The 17,386-nt window shown below is 37.3% G+C and overlaps 3 protein-coding genes across 4 annotated transcripts in view; all 3 read right to left on the bottom strand.

Annotated features, from left to right (window-relative positions):
* The window catches only part of LOC146522302 (Fc receptor-like protein 5), a 76,671-nt gene extending 74,736 nt beyond the window's left edge, over positions 1 to 1,935 (bottom strand). The window contains exon 1 of the mRNA XM_085153690.1: positions 1,054 to 1,935. Coding sequence (XP_085009816.1) covers positions 1,054 to 1,090 — 37 coding nt within the window. The 5' untranslated portion in view covers positions 1,091 to 1,935. The remainder of the gene's footprint in view (positions 1 to 1,053) is intronic.
* A 126-nt stretch (positions 1,936 to 2,061) lies between these two features.
* Positions 2,062 to 16,697, bottom strand: LOC146522300 (basement membrane proteoglycan-like). Its single transcript, XM_085147874.1, has 8 exons — positions 16,685 to 16,697; positions 15,516 to 15,779; positions 15,115 to 15,393; positions 7,931 to 8,197; positions 5,514 to 5,624; positions 5,311 to 5,379; positions 4,986 to 5,036; positions 2,062 to 4,677 (listed from the first exon to the last, which is right to left on the bottom strand). The coding sequence occupies exons 1-8, from the start codon at positions 16,695 to 16,697 to the stop codon at positions 4,670 to 4,672; spliced, it is 1,062 nt and encodes a 353-aa protein (XP_085004000.1). The 3' UTR covers positions 2,062 to 4,669.
* LOC146522301 (copia protein) lies at positions 9,641 to 15,042 on the bottom strand. Of its 2 annotated transcripts, none has more exons than XM_085153700.1 (2): positions 13,359 to 15,042; positions 9,641 to 12,141 (listed from the first exon to the last, which is right to left on the bottom strand). In XM_085153700.1, exon 2 carries the CDS (start codon positions 12,099 to 12,101, stop codon positions 10,602 to 10,604), a length of 1,500 nt encoding a protein of 499 aa, XP_085009826.1. In that variant the 5' UTR covers positions 12,102 to 12,141; positions 13,359 to 15,042; the 3' UTR covers positions 9,641 to 10,601. The 2 variants fall into 2 exon arrangements, with proteins under 2 accessions (XP_085009826.1, XP_085009827.1); XM_085153701.1 differs by having other exon boundaries at positions 12,009 to 12,141; positions 13,359 to 15,026.
* Positions 16,698 to 17,386: the final 689 nt, after the last annotated feature.

The raw sequence follows: 17,386 nt of genomic DNA, 5'->3' as shown, positions 1-17,386 counted from the left end.
TACTGCTGAATGTTACAGTTGCTCCAAAAAAAGTCACCAAAGGCAGATTCCAGTGTAAACGCTGTCTCCACATGGAAAACTGGACTGATGCACCTCCTGCTGTCAGACCTGCAGGGTTTAGACCTGTGGTGTTCTCCTCTGTCTCACACTGAACAAAAACTATTTTTTTGAAGTGGCACAAGTAATTTGTGTGCCTTCTTATTTGATGCAGCACACCTGATTGTTCTGTAAATAGATTTAAATGGTTATATAAAAAACGCCTGAGACCTTGGCTGCATTTTTAGGTAAATGATATTAAATAACTTTGTTTGCAAAACTTGTGCATAATTTTTAGAAATGTACAATTTCTATTTGCATTTCAAGTTATGAAAATGATTTGTTAAACATGTTTGTGGGTTTTACAGTAAAAAATATAACTTTTTTCTATTCGGATTTTGAATTTTTTTCTGGATTTAGATCAATTGTGCTAATATAGTATACCAAAATGAAAAAAATAGCTCAAATGTCAGATATTTGAGGTTGTGCTGAAAATAATGATACCAAACGAAGCAAGATAAACAGTTTTTAAAGGTGAACTATAGAGGTAAAATCAAAAGTAGTCAAAAACAGCTAATTATACCCTGGACCCCAGAGGGTTAAGTCCTTTCACACTCATAATGCTCTGTGTTTCTTTCCTCCCTGTTCCAAGTCAATTCTTAGTTTTCAGTTTCTGGTTTATTTTCTAGTGTTTGAGTTTCTAGTTTTGCTTTGTATTTGGATGAGAAGTTTTCCAGCGTTAAAGCTATCGTTTTGAGTTTACTCCTCTGTTTACGAGTCCTACACTTGGGTCCAACATCCTGCCTGCCACACAGCAAACCATGACAATAAATCTTTCTTAGATAAACTAAACCAGCTCCACACACCGACTCAGATTAGAGTGAACCATCAAAAAACATGAGAGTTCTCTGATCACATGACCTGAAATGGTACAAATGACTGATGCTCTGTTCTTCTTACTAAAACATGTTTATGGATCAGTATGAATCAAACAATAGGAGTCAGTGATGTACTCACAGAATAGGCCCAGCTCACAGAGCAAAGTGGCTCCCATCCTCACATCCAGCAGTGATACGTCTGAAAACTTCTACAACTTTCTGTAAAGAGAGAGAGTGAAGCAGCAGCACAGCAGATACCAAAGAACTGTGGAGGAAACAAAGAGGGTTTTTTTTTACTTCTTCTCTCTGTTTCCTTCCTTTTCAACAGAACTAACACTCTTTAACAAGCTCTGACCACCGCATGACGTGTTTATACTTTTTTACATTTATTGAAATTTTCATCTGTCCGTGTTGTACCCTACCTGTCATCCTAAAACAGCTTTGATAGGCTCCAAACCATCTGAGAACCAGAACTTTATAAACAATTAAGAAAATCATGGTCATATTGTCGATCGTAGCTCAAGAGTTGGCAGTTTGTCTTGTAATCGCAAGGTTGCTGGTTCGAGCTTGTGTGTGAATGGGTGAATGACTGAATGTAGTGTAAAGCACTTTGGGGTCCTTAAGTAAAGAGCTACACAAATACAGACCAAAATAGATTGATAGAAGAACAAAGTTTTAACTGATGCTGATAAACAGAGATGTAAATATAAAACTGAAAATACATCTGAACTATGAAATTGTGGTTTGGTGATAAATTCACCCACATGACGTGAGCAAGGTCAAGCTAAACAGAAATAGTGTCGTTAACCAGAAGTGGGCATGAGGCAAGAGGAAGTCCTGCCCCCTCTCTCAGATTATATCTCTGTTACTTTAAAAGTGCTGCTGTGTTTATGGTGATGTCAGCTGGGGTGAGTTGCTGAGGCTCATGGGTAATGGTTTTGAAATCAAATAAACTTTAAACATGTGACAGAGGTGTAAGTGTGGCATGCTAAACTTCAATGCTACATCAGTGCCACAGTTTCACACTTTGTACTTTATACTTTACAGAAGAAGAGAAAGAAAATGGGGGGGGGGGGAGAGAGAGAATTAAGGTATGATGTTGCTTCAACCGCAGTTACACCTGTTAATTTCTATTTCTATTTCTTTAGTACTATTATTTTTTAAATCGGCAAGTACTATACACAGAGCACACCCACTTAGCAGTGGGTGTTTCCCCTGTTCACTCTCATGAAACCCTTAAAGAGACAGAAGCTCATGTTGTCTTCAAATAACACCTCCGTTTCACAAGAGATACCACAGAGTGAGATTTATGCAGCACTTTTCTAGTTTAAATGTTAAAAGTTAAAACTACAAGCCACATTTAAAAAGCAGTTTATACTGTACAATTTAGGTATTTTAAATTTCACAGCAATTCTACAATCACAAAATACCCTGAGATGCACATCTGTGGACTTGAAAAGCAACTTGCTATTTTTATGCAGTACAAACATTTGATGCAGATGAGCTAAAAAGCTTCTGTTGAGGAGCTAAATGAAGGCCTTTTATAAATTAGTGAAGCAGAGGCTTAAACACAGTTGATATTTTATCTCAAACTGCCTGGATCAGTCATATCAGATAGATAAGTCTACATTTATAGTTTTGCAGCAGATAAATCCTTTGCTGTTTTTTTTGCTTTTAGCAGAACAGAAAGTCTTTGACATGAGTTTACTGACTATTAACAGGATAAGTTTGTCTAATCTAGCTACTGGGAGGAGGGCACCGGCTATGTGTGTATCCATGGTGTTTGCATAGAAGGCCCAGAGTTGTACTGTCCCATGTTTTAAAGTCTGCATATTGCTGAAAGTCGGGTGAGTGGAGTCCAGATTATCATTGTTAACACTTACATTTTAAACCCTTTCGACACCTTAATGGACAAAAACTGTACACACACAAAATCTGCCATGAAATCGTCACATAAGAATGTATTTTTGTCTTTATTTCATAAATCACTGAATCAACTTGAGGTCTTTTGATCTCAATGATCAAGCAATAAGATATTTCCATCAATTTTCCGATATTTTAAGCCTTTAAATGACAGTTTAAACATTTTAATTATTTGTTGTTTGTTGAAATGTTTATTTTGCAAATAATATCTAATAAGGGGAAGGACACTCGTGGTGATTAGAGTCTTGGACATGTCAAAGATCAGCAGCAAAACTGACTTAATTGTAATGTCATTGTTTTGTGAAGTGCAATGGAGAATAATGTCCTGTTGGCTTCCACTGAAACCACATTTAAATCTCTCTGCCACTGCAGTATAAAACAATGCATTCTGTATTGTCAGCTTTTCATTTTGAAGTAAAGCATTTGATTTTTTTTTCACTATATTCCACCAGATTGAACCTTTTTGCTACTGTAGGCCAATGCATGAAAGTCTTGTATATTTGCCAGTTGTCTTAGAGAATTGAGCAATCATGTCTTTGTTCACTGCTGCTGTACATGTATGAACATGATTGACACTGACTTAAAATAAACTGTAAAACCACACTCATCCCTCAAAAAAAGGCCAAAAGCACATAACAATTCAAGATAATGATCACCGCTGTATTTGCTGTTCCAGGTCCATAAAGACAAATGTATTGCAAATTTGTATAGAAAAAAATAGACAAGAAATACACAATACATTCAAATCCATACACTATTTATGAAGAATGTATGTATTCTTCATTACTTTGGGGATAATGTAGAAGATCTAATGTGTAAAAATATTCTCATTATATCTACTGTAACAAAGAAACAGCTGAATTTAAAGCCACATTTTCACACACTACAAATATTACATATAACACTTTTTTTAACTTTTTGTTGTTACATGAAATGTTATACAAAAGCTTAAATAAAAAAAATATTCGATTGTAAAGAACATGAATACTTAATGGGAATATCCATTTGGAAAAAAAGACACTATTAAGTCTATATTATGGTATTTAATATGATTTCTAACCAACCTATTGTACAATGTTAAGGAGAAAATCACAACCATTTAAAATGAAAACACTGACACAGATAATGTAATCAATGAACCTAAGAAAGTTGCCTCACTTATAATGATGATTTAATGTTTACATTATCAATATATTCCTACTGATATTTCCATTTTTCAGTGAAAATTAAAGAATATAATATAAAAACAAAACATCGGAGAATCATTTTTAAAACATATTTCAGATGTTTAGTTAAATGTTAAACCTAAATACTTTACTAGAAAACGTTAATGTATATTTGTGCCCATAATTTGTAACTTGATGGTCCATGAATGGTGGGAAATATGTGGGAATGGGACCTGACAAAGCTCTGATGGTTGAGAATGAGAATTAGTCTTCAGTTATGACGGTGGTTCCCAAAGTGGGAGGCCATTGCAGGGAGTGGGGGTAATGAACACTTGGGCACTGCTAGCATAATGGACAGGTTTTTTGATGGGGCTCCCACACAAACGCAAAGCAGAGGTTGAAGCATTGCCAAATATGCTTCCAACCCAACTTCCTTCCAAGCCATAGAAAATATGATGAAGCATATCTTGTCTTTGGCTTCACCTGGACAACGAAGATTTTCTTGTAAAACAAAAGGGGGTCAAAAAAAACCAAAACTTTGGGAACCACTGAGTTATAGGAAAGGAGATGCTCAAACTACTGTCACTTCTCATAGCTCACCCACTTTCGATAGAAAGAATCGCTGACTTTCCACAAGAAGGAGCCACTGGACCTACAGCACACAGGTCACCCAGCTTCATACAGAGCAAGGGCGGTAAAGCACAGATAAATTAATAAATTCACAATTCCAGATACATTCTGCTTTAAATGAGCACATTAGATGAATGCTCTTCCAGTGGATTCATGAACAACACTGAACTTCTGTAAAATATATTCAAATATACTCTCAGTATGAAACAGCTCTGCAGTTCATTATTATTATAGGTGTAAAAACCCTCTGGTCAAACTAAAATAATAATGTTAGTGTTGTTTTTAGTGATAATCACTGTTATTTTATAATTACATGGCTTCCACAAACTATATATTAAAGTTGATACTGTACCGTTTTGAGTATTTCCAGAGCCTCTGATTGTTTCATAGACAGAACGATCACCTACAAGTCAGAGAAAATGAGTCACCACATAATGTAAACACAAGTATTCTTGTCAGTAACATTTATACTAAGACAAGATGAGATAAGATAAGCTTTAATGTCAGTGTAAGCACAAACATACAGTGAAATTAGAAAATGTATTATTACTTATAAATGCTGTACATGATTAAATGTTGTTATTGTCTTAGTTTTGTTTAATTCAACAGCGTTAAAGCTGCAGAAGAGAAAAGCATCAGGATATTTTAAACTAGGTAAAAAAAAAAAAAAAACTAACCATGAAGGAGAGTGGAGTAGACTTGTTGTTGATTTTCACACTGACTCACCCTCTGGTCATCGGCAGAACCTTTATTAAAAATTCAAAATAAGACACTAACGTTCACATAGTTTAATATGTTTTATATAATATTGTGAACAGTTTTGGAATGTTGCATCTCCATATTTAAATATTTTAAAGAGTAAAATATATAAAAGTCTCACCTTTCTTTTTGTAGACCTTTTTGTACAGGAACAGGAACAGGAGCAAAATAAATATGATTCCAGAAATGAGTCCAGTGACCATCAGAAGAAGAAATGAAGAACTGGACACAGCTATTGCAAATAAGAAAAATGAACTGTTAACTTTAATAAACTTAACCAAACTCAGTTGAGTCAGCTGATCTGGTAACACTAGTAGGGATAGAAAGAACCTTAACAACAACAACAAAATGAAGTGCAAAACAAGTCTTAAAAGTAACTTTCATTTAAAGATATATAATAATATTATATAACCTCTTCAATACATGGTAAATGGACTGATTCTTATAGAGCGCTTTTCTACTCTCATGGAGTATTCAAAGCGCTCTATACAACATGCCTCATTCACCCAATCACACCCATTCTCACAAGCACTTTATCTACACTTAGTGCTTTCTAACGACATTCATACACATTCACACTCCGATGGATGCATCGGAGAGCAAGTTGGGGTTAGTATCTTGCCCAAGGATACTTGACATGCAGACTGGAGGAGCCAGGGATCGAACCACCAACCTTCCAATCAGTAGGTGACCTGCTCCACCACCTGAGCTACAGCCACATGTGCCACACTTGACAAAATTTAAAAGTGGGACCACTTGCTGTAAATAACAATCATGATTCCTTTTAGGTTTGTAAAGTGATTTAAGTTTGTGTTGTGTTCTCTGTTTTTAGTAGTTTTGTATTATTTTACGTCCCCAGTGTCACTTTTCTATATTTAGCACGTATTTCAGGTCTGATACTTCATATGGCTTCTTCATGGTTTATTTTCTTGCTTTGTTGTTTTTGTTTCTATATTCATTTGCATTATTGTATTCATGCCTAAAATTTTCAGCTTTAGTTATTCATCACTTTATGGTTTATATTTAGTTGGTTCTCCCTCATATTTTCCACTCTGTATCTTTAGTCTCATCTCTGCGTTGTCTTCGTGTCTGTCTTTCAGACTGATGGGGTTTATCTGTTAGAAACATATTTTTCCCCCATAAAAAAACATGTTACAGTGTGCACATGATAGACTTTCTTTTTTCTGAATCCATTTGACCACTACTCTTCTTTACATTTATAAATTAATCTTTTTCTGTACTCTGCATGATGCTTCCCTCAGAGCTACTGTTCATAACAACCGATTTACCAGGAAACACAAGACATCTCATTAGTGTAAGGTTCAGAGGCCAGACCTCACAGGAGGAGATGCACATTATAGCTGCACAGGGACATTTGAAATAGCAGCAACTTCAAATATGTTATTTCTAACTTCTGACTAATTCCTTAATCTGCTCCAAAACATACAGACTATATCAAAATTTCACAAATCACATCATCAATATAACACAAGCATACATGTGTGTGTGTATTTATATTCTTGTGCAGGAATCTCATTGACATAATGGTTTCCCTACCTAACCCTAACCATCAAAAATAAATGCCTAACACTGACTCCAACCCTAAACCTAACCATAACCTAATTGTAACCCTGACATTAAAACCACATTTTGAGTCTCAAAAATGCCTTCAAACTCGTGGGGACCAGGATTTATAATCAAATATCAGACGTTTTTTAGGGTGTCTTATCACTTTAATATGCTAGCCTCCTGTTGCAGCTATGTGCAGGTGACTGGGCGTGCGTACACAGTAACATTATTTCTGATGTTTTTCTTCATCATTGCATTTTTGTATTAATCTGATAAAGTCATAGTGAAAGAGACATTGTGATTCTGTGTTTTTTATTTATTTTGAATGAGATGATAAGGCAGGATGAGTTCTATTCTTTTTTTAGAGAAATCATAGTTGTTTTCTTAGTTACAGGGGTTTAAAGTTACAAATGAGTACTTTTTTCTGTTTATTTCTTTCCTGATTATACACAGGTGAGAAAGCATTATATGAGTTCTGCGCTACATACACCAGCTCAAAGTTCAAACACAAAGTGGTGAGAAAGCTATGATCACATGAAGCTCTTTGTCTGACTGAAAATGTTACGCTGCCTGCAGTTTCCAACTCTGTGGACTGTGAGAAGAAGATGGAAAATCCAGAGAGAATCCGGATGAGGGAAAAATTGTATAATTTTATAAAACGTATTAAAAAAATGGTAGCACTGTGCTTTGCAAGTTTCAGTCAGAGTTAAACAAACAAATAAACAAAACAAACATAAACAGTTTTAACTTCCACAGTTATTTTTTTTCCTTCAAAGTTTGATAGACCTCTGTTCATATTCCCACTGAGTGTCGTCTCTGTGGATCTCACATCTGATAATTATTTTCTCTGCTCTGCCCATCTGATGCCAAATGTGTTCAGATATCAATAATACAGGCACAAAAAGGAGAAAATAAAACTTTTTTTCACAGTTTGTATTAATAGAAAATTTACTGCTGAAAAAAACTTACCATTTTTAAAGGGATCACTGTACTCTGTGTAGTAAACTGGGTTTCCTCTTCCTCCTCTGCACCTGTAGAGTCCTTCCTGTGAGACTCTGATTTGGCCATTTAAGTGGAAAACTGCATCTTGTGTGGTCAGAGGTTTAGACAAGTTCTCATCTCTGTACCAGTAGTATCTCCATCCAGATGATAATGGGTTCACTGAACATTTCAGGGTCATATTGCCCCCTACTGGAACGTCTATCATATCAGAAGTTATTTGAGCCTTTGGTTGATCTGTTGAGTTTAGACAAAGATAGAAAGAATAAATATAATATACCACACAAACAGGTTAGGATTGCACTGCCCTGATGTTGTCAGAATTCAACATCACTATACCTCTATTTAGATTTCCAACAGCACGTAAGAAGCAATAAGACCAAACTGCCATGGTATGAGTACATCCTTCTTTTTGATAACCACAGGATGGTAAAAGGGTCCAAGCTGTGTTTATACTGATGTAATTCACTTTCCTCCACTCTTACACACCCAGAATGCCTTTTATCCTTTCAGTGAATGCATTTTTGGCTCCATTTCATTGTGATGCTTTATTTTATTTATAAAGTACTCCTCTCCATTATTTTGTGTGATGTCTCTTTGCTCCCACCACAACAACAGATTCACAAGAAGACTTCTTATAATCTGAGGTTCAGATGTCAGACCACACAGGAGGAAATACACATTATAGCTGCAAAGAGGAATTTGAAATAGTAAAACTTTAATTAAGAGACTTTGTAACATTTTGTGACCCTCATTTAGCATTTTCATATGATTTGATTATTTGTTATTTCGTGGAGTTTGCGTTACTTGTGACTTTCCAAACTGTAACAGACGCACAACAGACCCGACCACATTTCAACGCTTTTCAACACTTTATTTCGGTTGCTGCTCCTTCAGCTCTCAGCTGCAGCTTGTCAGCTGCCAGCCACACACACAACAATAAGAAACTCAGGAGCCAGTCCAGCCTTAAATGCAGTGGAGGTGTGATGAGCTGATGCCACTAAGGTGTGGTTTTAAAATGATTGTTTTACATAAGAAAAAAATATAAAATTCATTCAAAATAAATGCTGCAGGCCATTTGAAGTTTTGATAGATGTCATCAAGATACTTTTCCTCTTTCAGAGATGCCTGATCCCACAATAATCCAGCTGAACAATGACAACACGAGATTGCTTATTTTAGTCACAAAAACAAGCAGGCAAAGAGAAACACAAATTTTACACTCTATAAAAAATGACTTACATAAAATAAATAATTCCTTCATCTACATCATTTTTAATGTTATTTTTTATGTTTTGCAGAATCAGTGCACAGGCACATTCACACACGCACACACCTCTTTAAGGTCTGGGAGTGGGTTTAAAGGGAATGATCTCAATATTCTAGCCTCCTGCTGGAGCTTTCTAGTGTTGGTGAGGATGGTAAGCACAGCAACAGTAACATTATTTTAACTTCCCTCCTTCAATTTTCCTCCATTTCCTGCTTTGCACTGATGTCTTTTTGGGTTGTGGCTCCAACCCTGAATATTTTGACTGAAATGTCAAATCTGATTGTTGGTCATTGCATTTATTTTCAATCAAACTCATTAATGGTAAATGGCCTGTATTTGTATAGCACTTTACTAGTTTTTACACATCCAGTCATCCACACACTGGTGACACTGGCACTGACAGAGGCGAGGCTGCCAAACACTGGCGCCACCGGGCCCTCTGACCACCACCAATAGGCAACAGGTGAAGTGTCTTGCCCAAGGACACAATGACCGAGACTGTCCGAGCCGGGACTCGAACCGGCAACCTTCTAATTACAAGGCGAACGCCCAACTCTTGAGCCACGATCACCAGTATTAATGTATTCTGCTTCAACAATTTAGGGTCACAAGGTATTGGACCATATCGCAGCTAACAGGAAGCTACTCGGGACAGGTCGCTCATCTGTTACCGGGCTGAGACATTCACACCTACAAGCAATTTAGATTCACCAATTTCCCTAACCCCACTAACTCTGTGGACTGTGGGAAGAAGATGGAGAATATGGAGAGAATCCACAGAGATGTGGAGAGAACATTCAAACTCCACACTGAAAGACCTCAGACAGACAGTGGATTTGAAACCAGTGCAAAGAAGCATGCCACTCTGCTGTTTCTGTTAGGCATAGTGAATTACACAGTGGACTGAACTATTTATTTATTTAATACTGTCATTTATTTTAAAAGATCACATTATTTGCATAAGATCCTAGGCTAAGATGATTTTGTTTTTGTTTAATAAAATTTGGAGATTTGTAGTTATTTGTTGAGCAAGTTTGAAAAATGCTACACTTCTTGTTAAGCTCGAAGAGTTTTCTTCTTCTTTGGCCATGTTCTCTTAATAATGCACACACTTGGTTGGTTGATTACTTTTCCCGTTTCTTTTATTGTTAGCAACACAGGGGGGAAAACCATACATACTTCAGCAGTTCGCGCTTCGGAACATAAGGAACAGGAAGTGAAGTAATCTGTAATCACCAAAATAAAATCCTTTCCAAAATAAAATGACAATCAGAAAACGTCTTTCACAACATAAAATAAATTAATATATTTACTCATGAGAACACAAATCTAACACCCTCCCTTGTTCTCATGCTGTTAACCCATAGCATCTTATGCATTTCCAAAGAACCATTTTTGAAACTTTCTGAGTCTCACTCTTGTAACTGGTTTTGTTAGTATGTCTGCAGCCATTTCTTCTGATGGACAGTGTTCAATGCGGATTTTCCCTTCATTTACCGCTTCACGAATGAAGTGATATTTCACATCAATATGCTTTGACCTCTGTCTGTTCACTGGGTTTTTACTCAAAGCACTGGCCCCTTGGTTGTCCCCAAACAGTTTTGTACATGTGTACCTTTTTCTGTCCATGCCGTTTAACAGTTGGGTTAAGTACATGCTTTCCTGAGTAGTGGTTGCAAGACCAATGTATTCAGCTTCACATGTTGAGAGTGCCACTGTAGGCTGTTTCTTTGTTTTCCAAGATATTACTGGTCCCTCTTTAGTAAGTGCAAAACAGTAGCCTGTTGTACTGCATCTGTCTTTTACAGAGGATGCCCAGTCAGAGTCACTGTAAGCAATTAGATCTAGATCCTCACTGCTTTTCTTAAAGATCAGTTCAAAGTCATTTGTGCCTTTTAGGTATCTGAGGACTTGTTTTGCTGTTACTAAGTCCTCTCTCGTGGGTTGAGCTAGTGTTTGAGATAGTCTGCTAACAACCCAGCTTATATCTGGTCTCGTACACGTCATGGAATATATCAAACTGCCCACTATTTCTCTGTACTCTCTTGAGTTAACAGTCTCATTTGCATCACTTCCTCCACATGTAGTAGTATCCGTTTTTAGTTCCCACGGTGTGGATCTGGGTTTGCATTCAGACATCCCAAAGCGTTCCAACATTCTTTGAATGTACCTCTTCTGATTCATCCTGATTTCACTCTCTTTTTGTATAAACTGTATCCCAAGAAAACTGGATATTTTCCCCAGGTCTTTCATGTTAAACTTTGACCTCATTGTTTCTTTGAATGTGTTTAACAAGTTAGTATTGCTAGCCGCAATGATCAAGTCATCTACCCAGATGATAACCAGTAGAGTTTCATGTTTAATATCCTTCCTGTATACACAGTGATCAGAAAGGTTTCTTTCAAAGTCATTTTGTTCAAGGTTTCTACCTGATTGTTTTAACCCGTAAAGGGATTTCTTTAATTTGTACACCACGTTTTCTCCTGATTCTGTTTGCTCAAAACCTTCTTGTTGGTCCATGTATATTTCTTCCTCAATGGGAGCATGCAAATATGCAGTTTCAACATCCATTTGGTGGATAATAAGATCATTCTGGACTGCTATTTGCATTAGGGTTCGCACAGATGTCATGTTTGCTGTTGGTGCAAATGTCTCTTGGTAGTCTATTCCTTGTGTCTGGTTGTAACCTTTTGCTACAAACCTGGCTTTGAATATTTGTCCTTGTTCATTTTCTTTGAGGGCGTAGACCCATTTTCCTCCAATGGTTTTTCTACCAGTAGGTAAAGTAGTCAGTTCAAATGTGTCATTCTCTTTCAGAGAGTTGATTTCTTCTGTCATTGCCTGTTTCCACCTTGGTGCCTCTGGTGACATCAGCGCCTCTTTATAGGTTTGGGGGATTCCACAGGTTGCTCTGTAACAATAATCAACACTTACAGAAGTTGCATTTGCTAAATCTCTGCAGTTAGATGTGTAATCCTCTAAATATTTAGGAGGTTTCCTTTCTCTGTTAGGATAGCGCTCAGTTTGGTTTTGCTCATCACCCTCATTTCTTTCTATGTCAGGGTTTGGTTCATTTGTGTTGGTTTCCTCTTCTCTAGGAGGTCTGTTCTCTGCTGCGTTTTCATTTTGTTGTTCTGTACTTTCTTTTGAAGGCACTACATGCTCATAAGTCTGAATTTCTGTCTCATATTCATCAGTCTGTGTTTGTTGTTCAACAGTGTTCTTCTTGATAAATCTCACAAGTCTGTGTTTTGACACTTTTCCTGTGTGAGGGTTATAAACCAGGTATGCTGGGCTATTTTTACTATAACCCACAAATATTCCTTTTTCACATCTGGGATCAAGTTTCTTGTGATCATGTATGTATGCATAACAGTCTGACCCAAATATCCACAGTTTTGAGAGATCTGGTCTTTTCCCTGTTAACATCTGATAAGGTGTACTTTTAGTCCTGTTACTGTAGCATCTGTTGCGGATGTGTGCTGCATTTTGAATGGCGTAAGGCCATAATTCTTTTGGCAGCTCTTTTTCTAGTAAAAGACACCTCCCCATTTCAAAGAGAGTTCTCCATTGCCTCTCAGCTGTGCCGTTCTGATGGGGAGAATATGGCGCAGATGTCTCATGCTTTATACCCTTTTCCCTTAAAAGAGACTGGAAGGAACTGCTTGTGAACTCGGTGCCATTGTCCGATCTAATGCACTTAACACTGCCGTATGGTGCACAGTCGGCTAGAAACTTTGCTGTGGCCTCTGTGGTGTCACTTTTCTGTTTTAGAAAGTAAACTGACACTGCCCCTGAAAAATCATCCATAAATAATATAGCGTATTTATGACCACTTTGGCCACTTGGTTCAATGGGGCCGGCTAGATCAGTGTGCACCAACTGTAATGGCTCACTCGCTTTTGGGTCGCTTTGTCTGTTTCTGTTGTTAGTGAACTTCCCTTCTGTGCACACATTACAATCTAACATGCCACTGCCTGTGATTTTCATGCCATCTACAACATCAGGTAGCTTTAACACATCACTAACATTACAATGTCCTAAAATTTCGTGCCATGTTTTCACATCACATGCCAGATTAACAGTGTCACAGGACATCATGTCATTGAATGATGTTTCATTGTTTACCGTTTTCAAATAGTAGAGTCTGTTGTATTCTTCGATGGAGAAGACTGTCCCATCTTTGTTCACTAGTTCATTCTGTCCCTTCTTGAAGACCACCTGTGCTCCATAGGTTGTAGCTGCCTTCACTGAAAATATGCTCTGAGGGTAGGATGGGATGAACAGAGCATCTCTCAGTGTGATGGTGGTACAGTGTCCTTGTATGTCCCGTAGAGAGACGTTGGCATCTCCCCTCTTGAGTGCGACGTTGTTTGTCCTGGATCCATCAGCAAGCTCCATGTAGTGTTTCTCAGGATCAAAAGTCTCATCAAACTTTATGAACTTGTTCTTCTCCGTAATGATGTGTGAAGTAGCACCACAGTCCACCATTAGTCCTTCTCTTATTATGTCAGTAGGCAGAAGTCTTTGACTAACTTTAAATACAAAAGTCTGCTCTTCTTTCTTGTCCTCTTGTTTTACTACAGTTAGTTTTGCATCATCTCTGTACTTGGTTTTTCTTCTACATGTCTCATCACTGTGTGTCGAGCTTCTATGGTAGCTACACCACTTAGGTGTTCCCTTTTGGCGACAATCTTTTACAAAATGTCCTCGGTTTCCGCATCCATGACAGGTGATTGATGTTAAATCAACCTTCATCACATTATCCGCTTTTACTTTGTTGTCGAATTTCTCGGTTTCCTCATAACTTCGTAGGTTGCTTTTGAACTGTGCGAATGTTAAATCATCACTGCTTTGAGTTGTGTGAATAGCAAATGGCTTGTAAGCTTCAGGAAGCCCCTTTAAAATCATAGCGATAATAAGTCCATCACTGATTACTTCTTTTGCATTTCTTAGGGAGGTCACTGCTTTTTCAGCTCGGATAATATAATCTGTCACTGTCTCATCTGGTTTCTTCTGTAAAGACGTCAGCTCTGTGTACAGTGCGATGATTCTGGGCTTGCCTTTACTATCGTAGTGGTCACGTAGTATTTTTAAAGCTTTTCTTCCGTCGTCAGTCGCATCTCTCATTACCAGTGAAAGGCTTTTATCATCAAGAAACTGTATCAGTTCAGCGTAGCATTCAGCATTCTTCTCTGCATCTGGGTTAGTGGCTAATAATATAGTGTCCTTTAGGCCAATGATCCGCATGTGGCCGAGAAACTTTGCCTCCCAAAGTTCGTAACTGTTTTTGTCTCCGTTGAACACTAACCTCTGCCATCTTCCTCCTGTTGTGTCATGTCTGGGCCCATAACCTGTTAAGCTCAAAGAGTTTTCTTCTTCTTCGGCCATGTTCTCTTAATAATGCTCACACTTGGTTGGTTGATTACTTTTCCCGTTTCTTTTATTGTTAGCAACACAGGAGGGAAAACCATACATACTTCAGCAGTTCGCGCTTCGGAACATATGGAACAGGAAGTGAAGTAATCTGTAAACACCAAAATAAAATCCTTTCCAAAATAAAATGACAATCAGAAAATGTCTTTCACAACATAAAATAAATTAATATATTTACTCATGAGAACACAAATCTAACACTTCTTATCCTCTATCTTTATATCATTATTGTCCTCAGGTGATGGAGCAGCAGGTCAGCATTGGTGTCTCTATACCAGGTGAAAGTTGATGACACAAAGTGGTGACAAACTGTCTACAATGAGGCTACTATCAGCTGCAGCTCTTTGTCTGACTAACAATGTAACATGCTTTGTAGACCATTGAATTCATCCTGTGCTGACCATTATGACATTTGTCAAATGGAGATCACACAACAAACATGACTTACTTGATACTGACAATGTGAAGGCTTCACTCCACTCTGTTGAAGAATATGAGTCATCTCTGCGTCGACTCTTACACATGTAGTCTCCACTGCTGGACTCAGAAACGCTGAATATCACATCATTATTGTGTGTCCACTGTGTGGGTGTCCTGGGTCCTCTCCATTCATACTCCCACTCAGTGGTTTCACCTCCTTCCTGCACCTCACATGTCAGAGTGATCGTCTCACCTCTGAATATCTGAGGCCAGTTGGGTTGTTGTTTTACAATAACTTTATTGGAAACTGTTTACACATATTAACAGTTGAGATACAAATAGAAACATGAAATCAACACAGAAAACTTAACATTGTACGTTTGATAATCATGAGTGAATGTATATTTCAGACTAAATGACTGAACTCACTGGTTATCTCAATGGTGACTTCATCACTTATATCAGTGTAGTAATCTGGGTTTCCTCTTGTTCCTCTGCAGCGGTAGATTCCTCCTTCAGATACTCTGATATCTTTGTTTTGTTGATCTCTGATTTGAACTATAGAGGTTCTTTGGGTTCGTCTGAACCACTCATATTTCCATCCATCAGAGCTCTGCACAGAGCAGGTCAGTGTCACACTGCCCCCTACTGGTATGATTGTTGTTGCTGCTGTCAGTGTGGCCCTGGGTTTATCTGCAGATATGAAAGAGGAAGAAAAATAAATATGTGATTCATTATAACAACATAAGAACATTAAAAACAATACAGTTTATATTTATGTTTATATTTGTAGATCTCTAAATAACCGTAGTCTAAATGTTTGTCCATTCTATGGCCCTGAATGTAAACTACTGCTGGTTAGTTGGTTTAGATAACAGAAACATCATCACTTTAAACTTCATGAAGCTTTTCATGTTTCTTCTTTTCCTTTAGAAATGTAGGCAAATTTAATTTCAACCACGATTGACTCTGTTGTTAAAACTCAATTTGTTAATTTTGTTAATAACAACTTGCAGAGTCTGTGAGTATTGACGCACTGACTTTACAGTGATCCTGGTTCAAGTTTAAGTTTCAATGACAAATTTAATTAAATGTTGTTCAGTTGATTATTTGGCAAAATAAGATCACAATTTCAGAATAATTTTTAAATGTGAAGTGTTTAGGTTATCTTACGTGTCAAAAACACAACAAGAACACAGCTCTGGCTGCATGCACCTTCACACACCACACACACCGAATACTCTTTGTCATAAACCATTAGAAGCATCAAATCACAGCATCGAAGCATCATCATACAGAAACATACATAAAAAGACACAAAATGCTAATGTTGCACTAAAGGCTGCTGCACAAAATCATTACATTGCTTCAAATATCCAATTAATACATTTCCATGAACAAATAAAGTCATATGTCCAGGGTGTATCTCACCTCTCATCAGCTGGGATAGGCTCCAGCCCACCTGAGACACTGAACTTTATAAACAACCAAGAAAACAGATTCATACAATATTAAGGTTTTGTTAACTGACAAAGCTGAGCTTGGTTTGTTTAAAGTATTTCATTACACTAATGCAAAACAGAAATAGTGTCCCTAACCAGAAGTGGGCATGAGGCAAGAGGAAGTCCTGCCCTCTCTCTCAGATTATACGTGCTGCTGTTTTCATGGTGATGTAAGCTGTGTCAGTGACAACACAGTGGTCTGGTTCCTGGGAAATGTGAGTAATGTTTTGTTTTTTGTTTTTTTAAACTGAAATATAAAATAAAACTCTGTCTGACTCTTTTATAAACTGTTTCCACTCAGAACTATTAAAGCAAATCCAAAATGTAGACCTGTTTGAGCTGACCACATACAAAACACTGTCAGACTGATGTTTGGAGTGCAGAGCAAAGCTGCAAACAGAGCCACCGTATGAATGCTATATTTATGTTTCTTGCTTGGTTTCCTGATGCACATATTTTTTATATATATTTTATATATACGTGTGTGTGTGTGTGTGTGTGTGTGTGTGTATATACATACATATACATACATACATATATATATTCTAGTTTTAATGACTATTAAAAGTTAATAGTACAAGCCACATTTATAAAACAGTTCATTTTGTACACTTTAAATACTTTAAAAACCTCACATCCACAACCAGTTTTAAACACTGGATATGGTTTCTCGTCCACTAAAGAATCAAGAGGCTGCTTCTCCAAAAGCTGGTGACTGTCCCTGAGCCATGCAGGTAAATAAAACTAACTTATTGTTACTGTTTCTTCAAAAAGCTCTATAGTTGACAATCATTGTGT

Source organism: Neolamprologus multifasciatus, chromosome 3 (genome assembly GCF_963576455.1).
Source record: "Neolamprologus multifasciatus chromosome 3, fNeoMul1.2, whole genome shotgun sequence".
NCBI lineage: Eukaryota > Metazoa > Chordata > Actinopteri > Cichliformes > Cichlidae > Neolamprologus > Neolamprologus multifasciatus.
Note: the sequence above shows the minus strand (reverse complement) of the source record. Positions and strands in the feature narration are given on the sequence as shown.

Bases quoted from the DNA above. Each gene is read 5' to 3' on its own strand.
- LOC146522301 (XM_085153700.1), bottom strand. From the start codon at position 12,101: ATGTCACCAGAGGCACCAAGGTGGAAACAGGCAATGACAGAAGAAATC.
- LOC146522300 (XM_085147874.1), bottom strand. The intron at 8,198-15,114 runs GTAAGTCATGTT...TAAACTCAACAG, and splicing joins CTTCACATTGTCAGTATCAA to ATCAACCAAAGGCTCAAATA. The intron at 5,625-7,930 runs GTAAGTTTTTTT...TATTTGCAATAG, and splicing joins CAGTGATCCCTTTAAAAATG to CTGTGTCCAGTTCTTCATTT.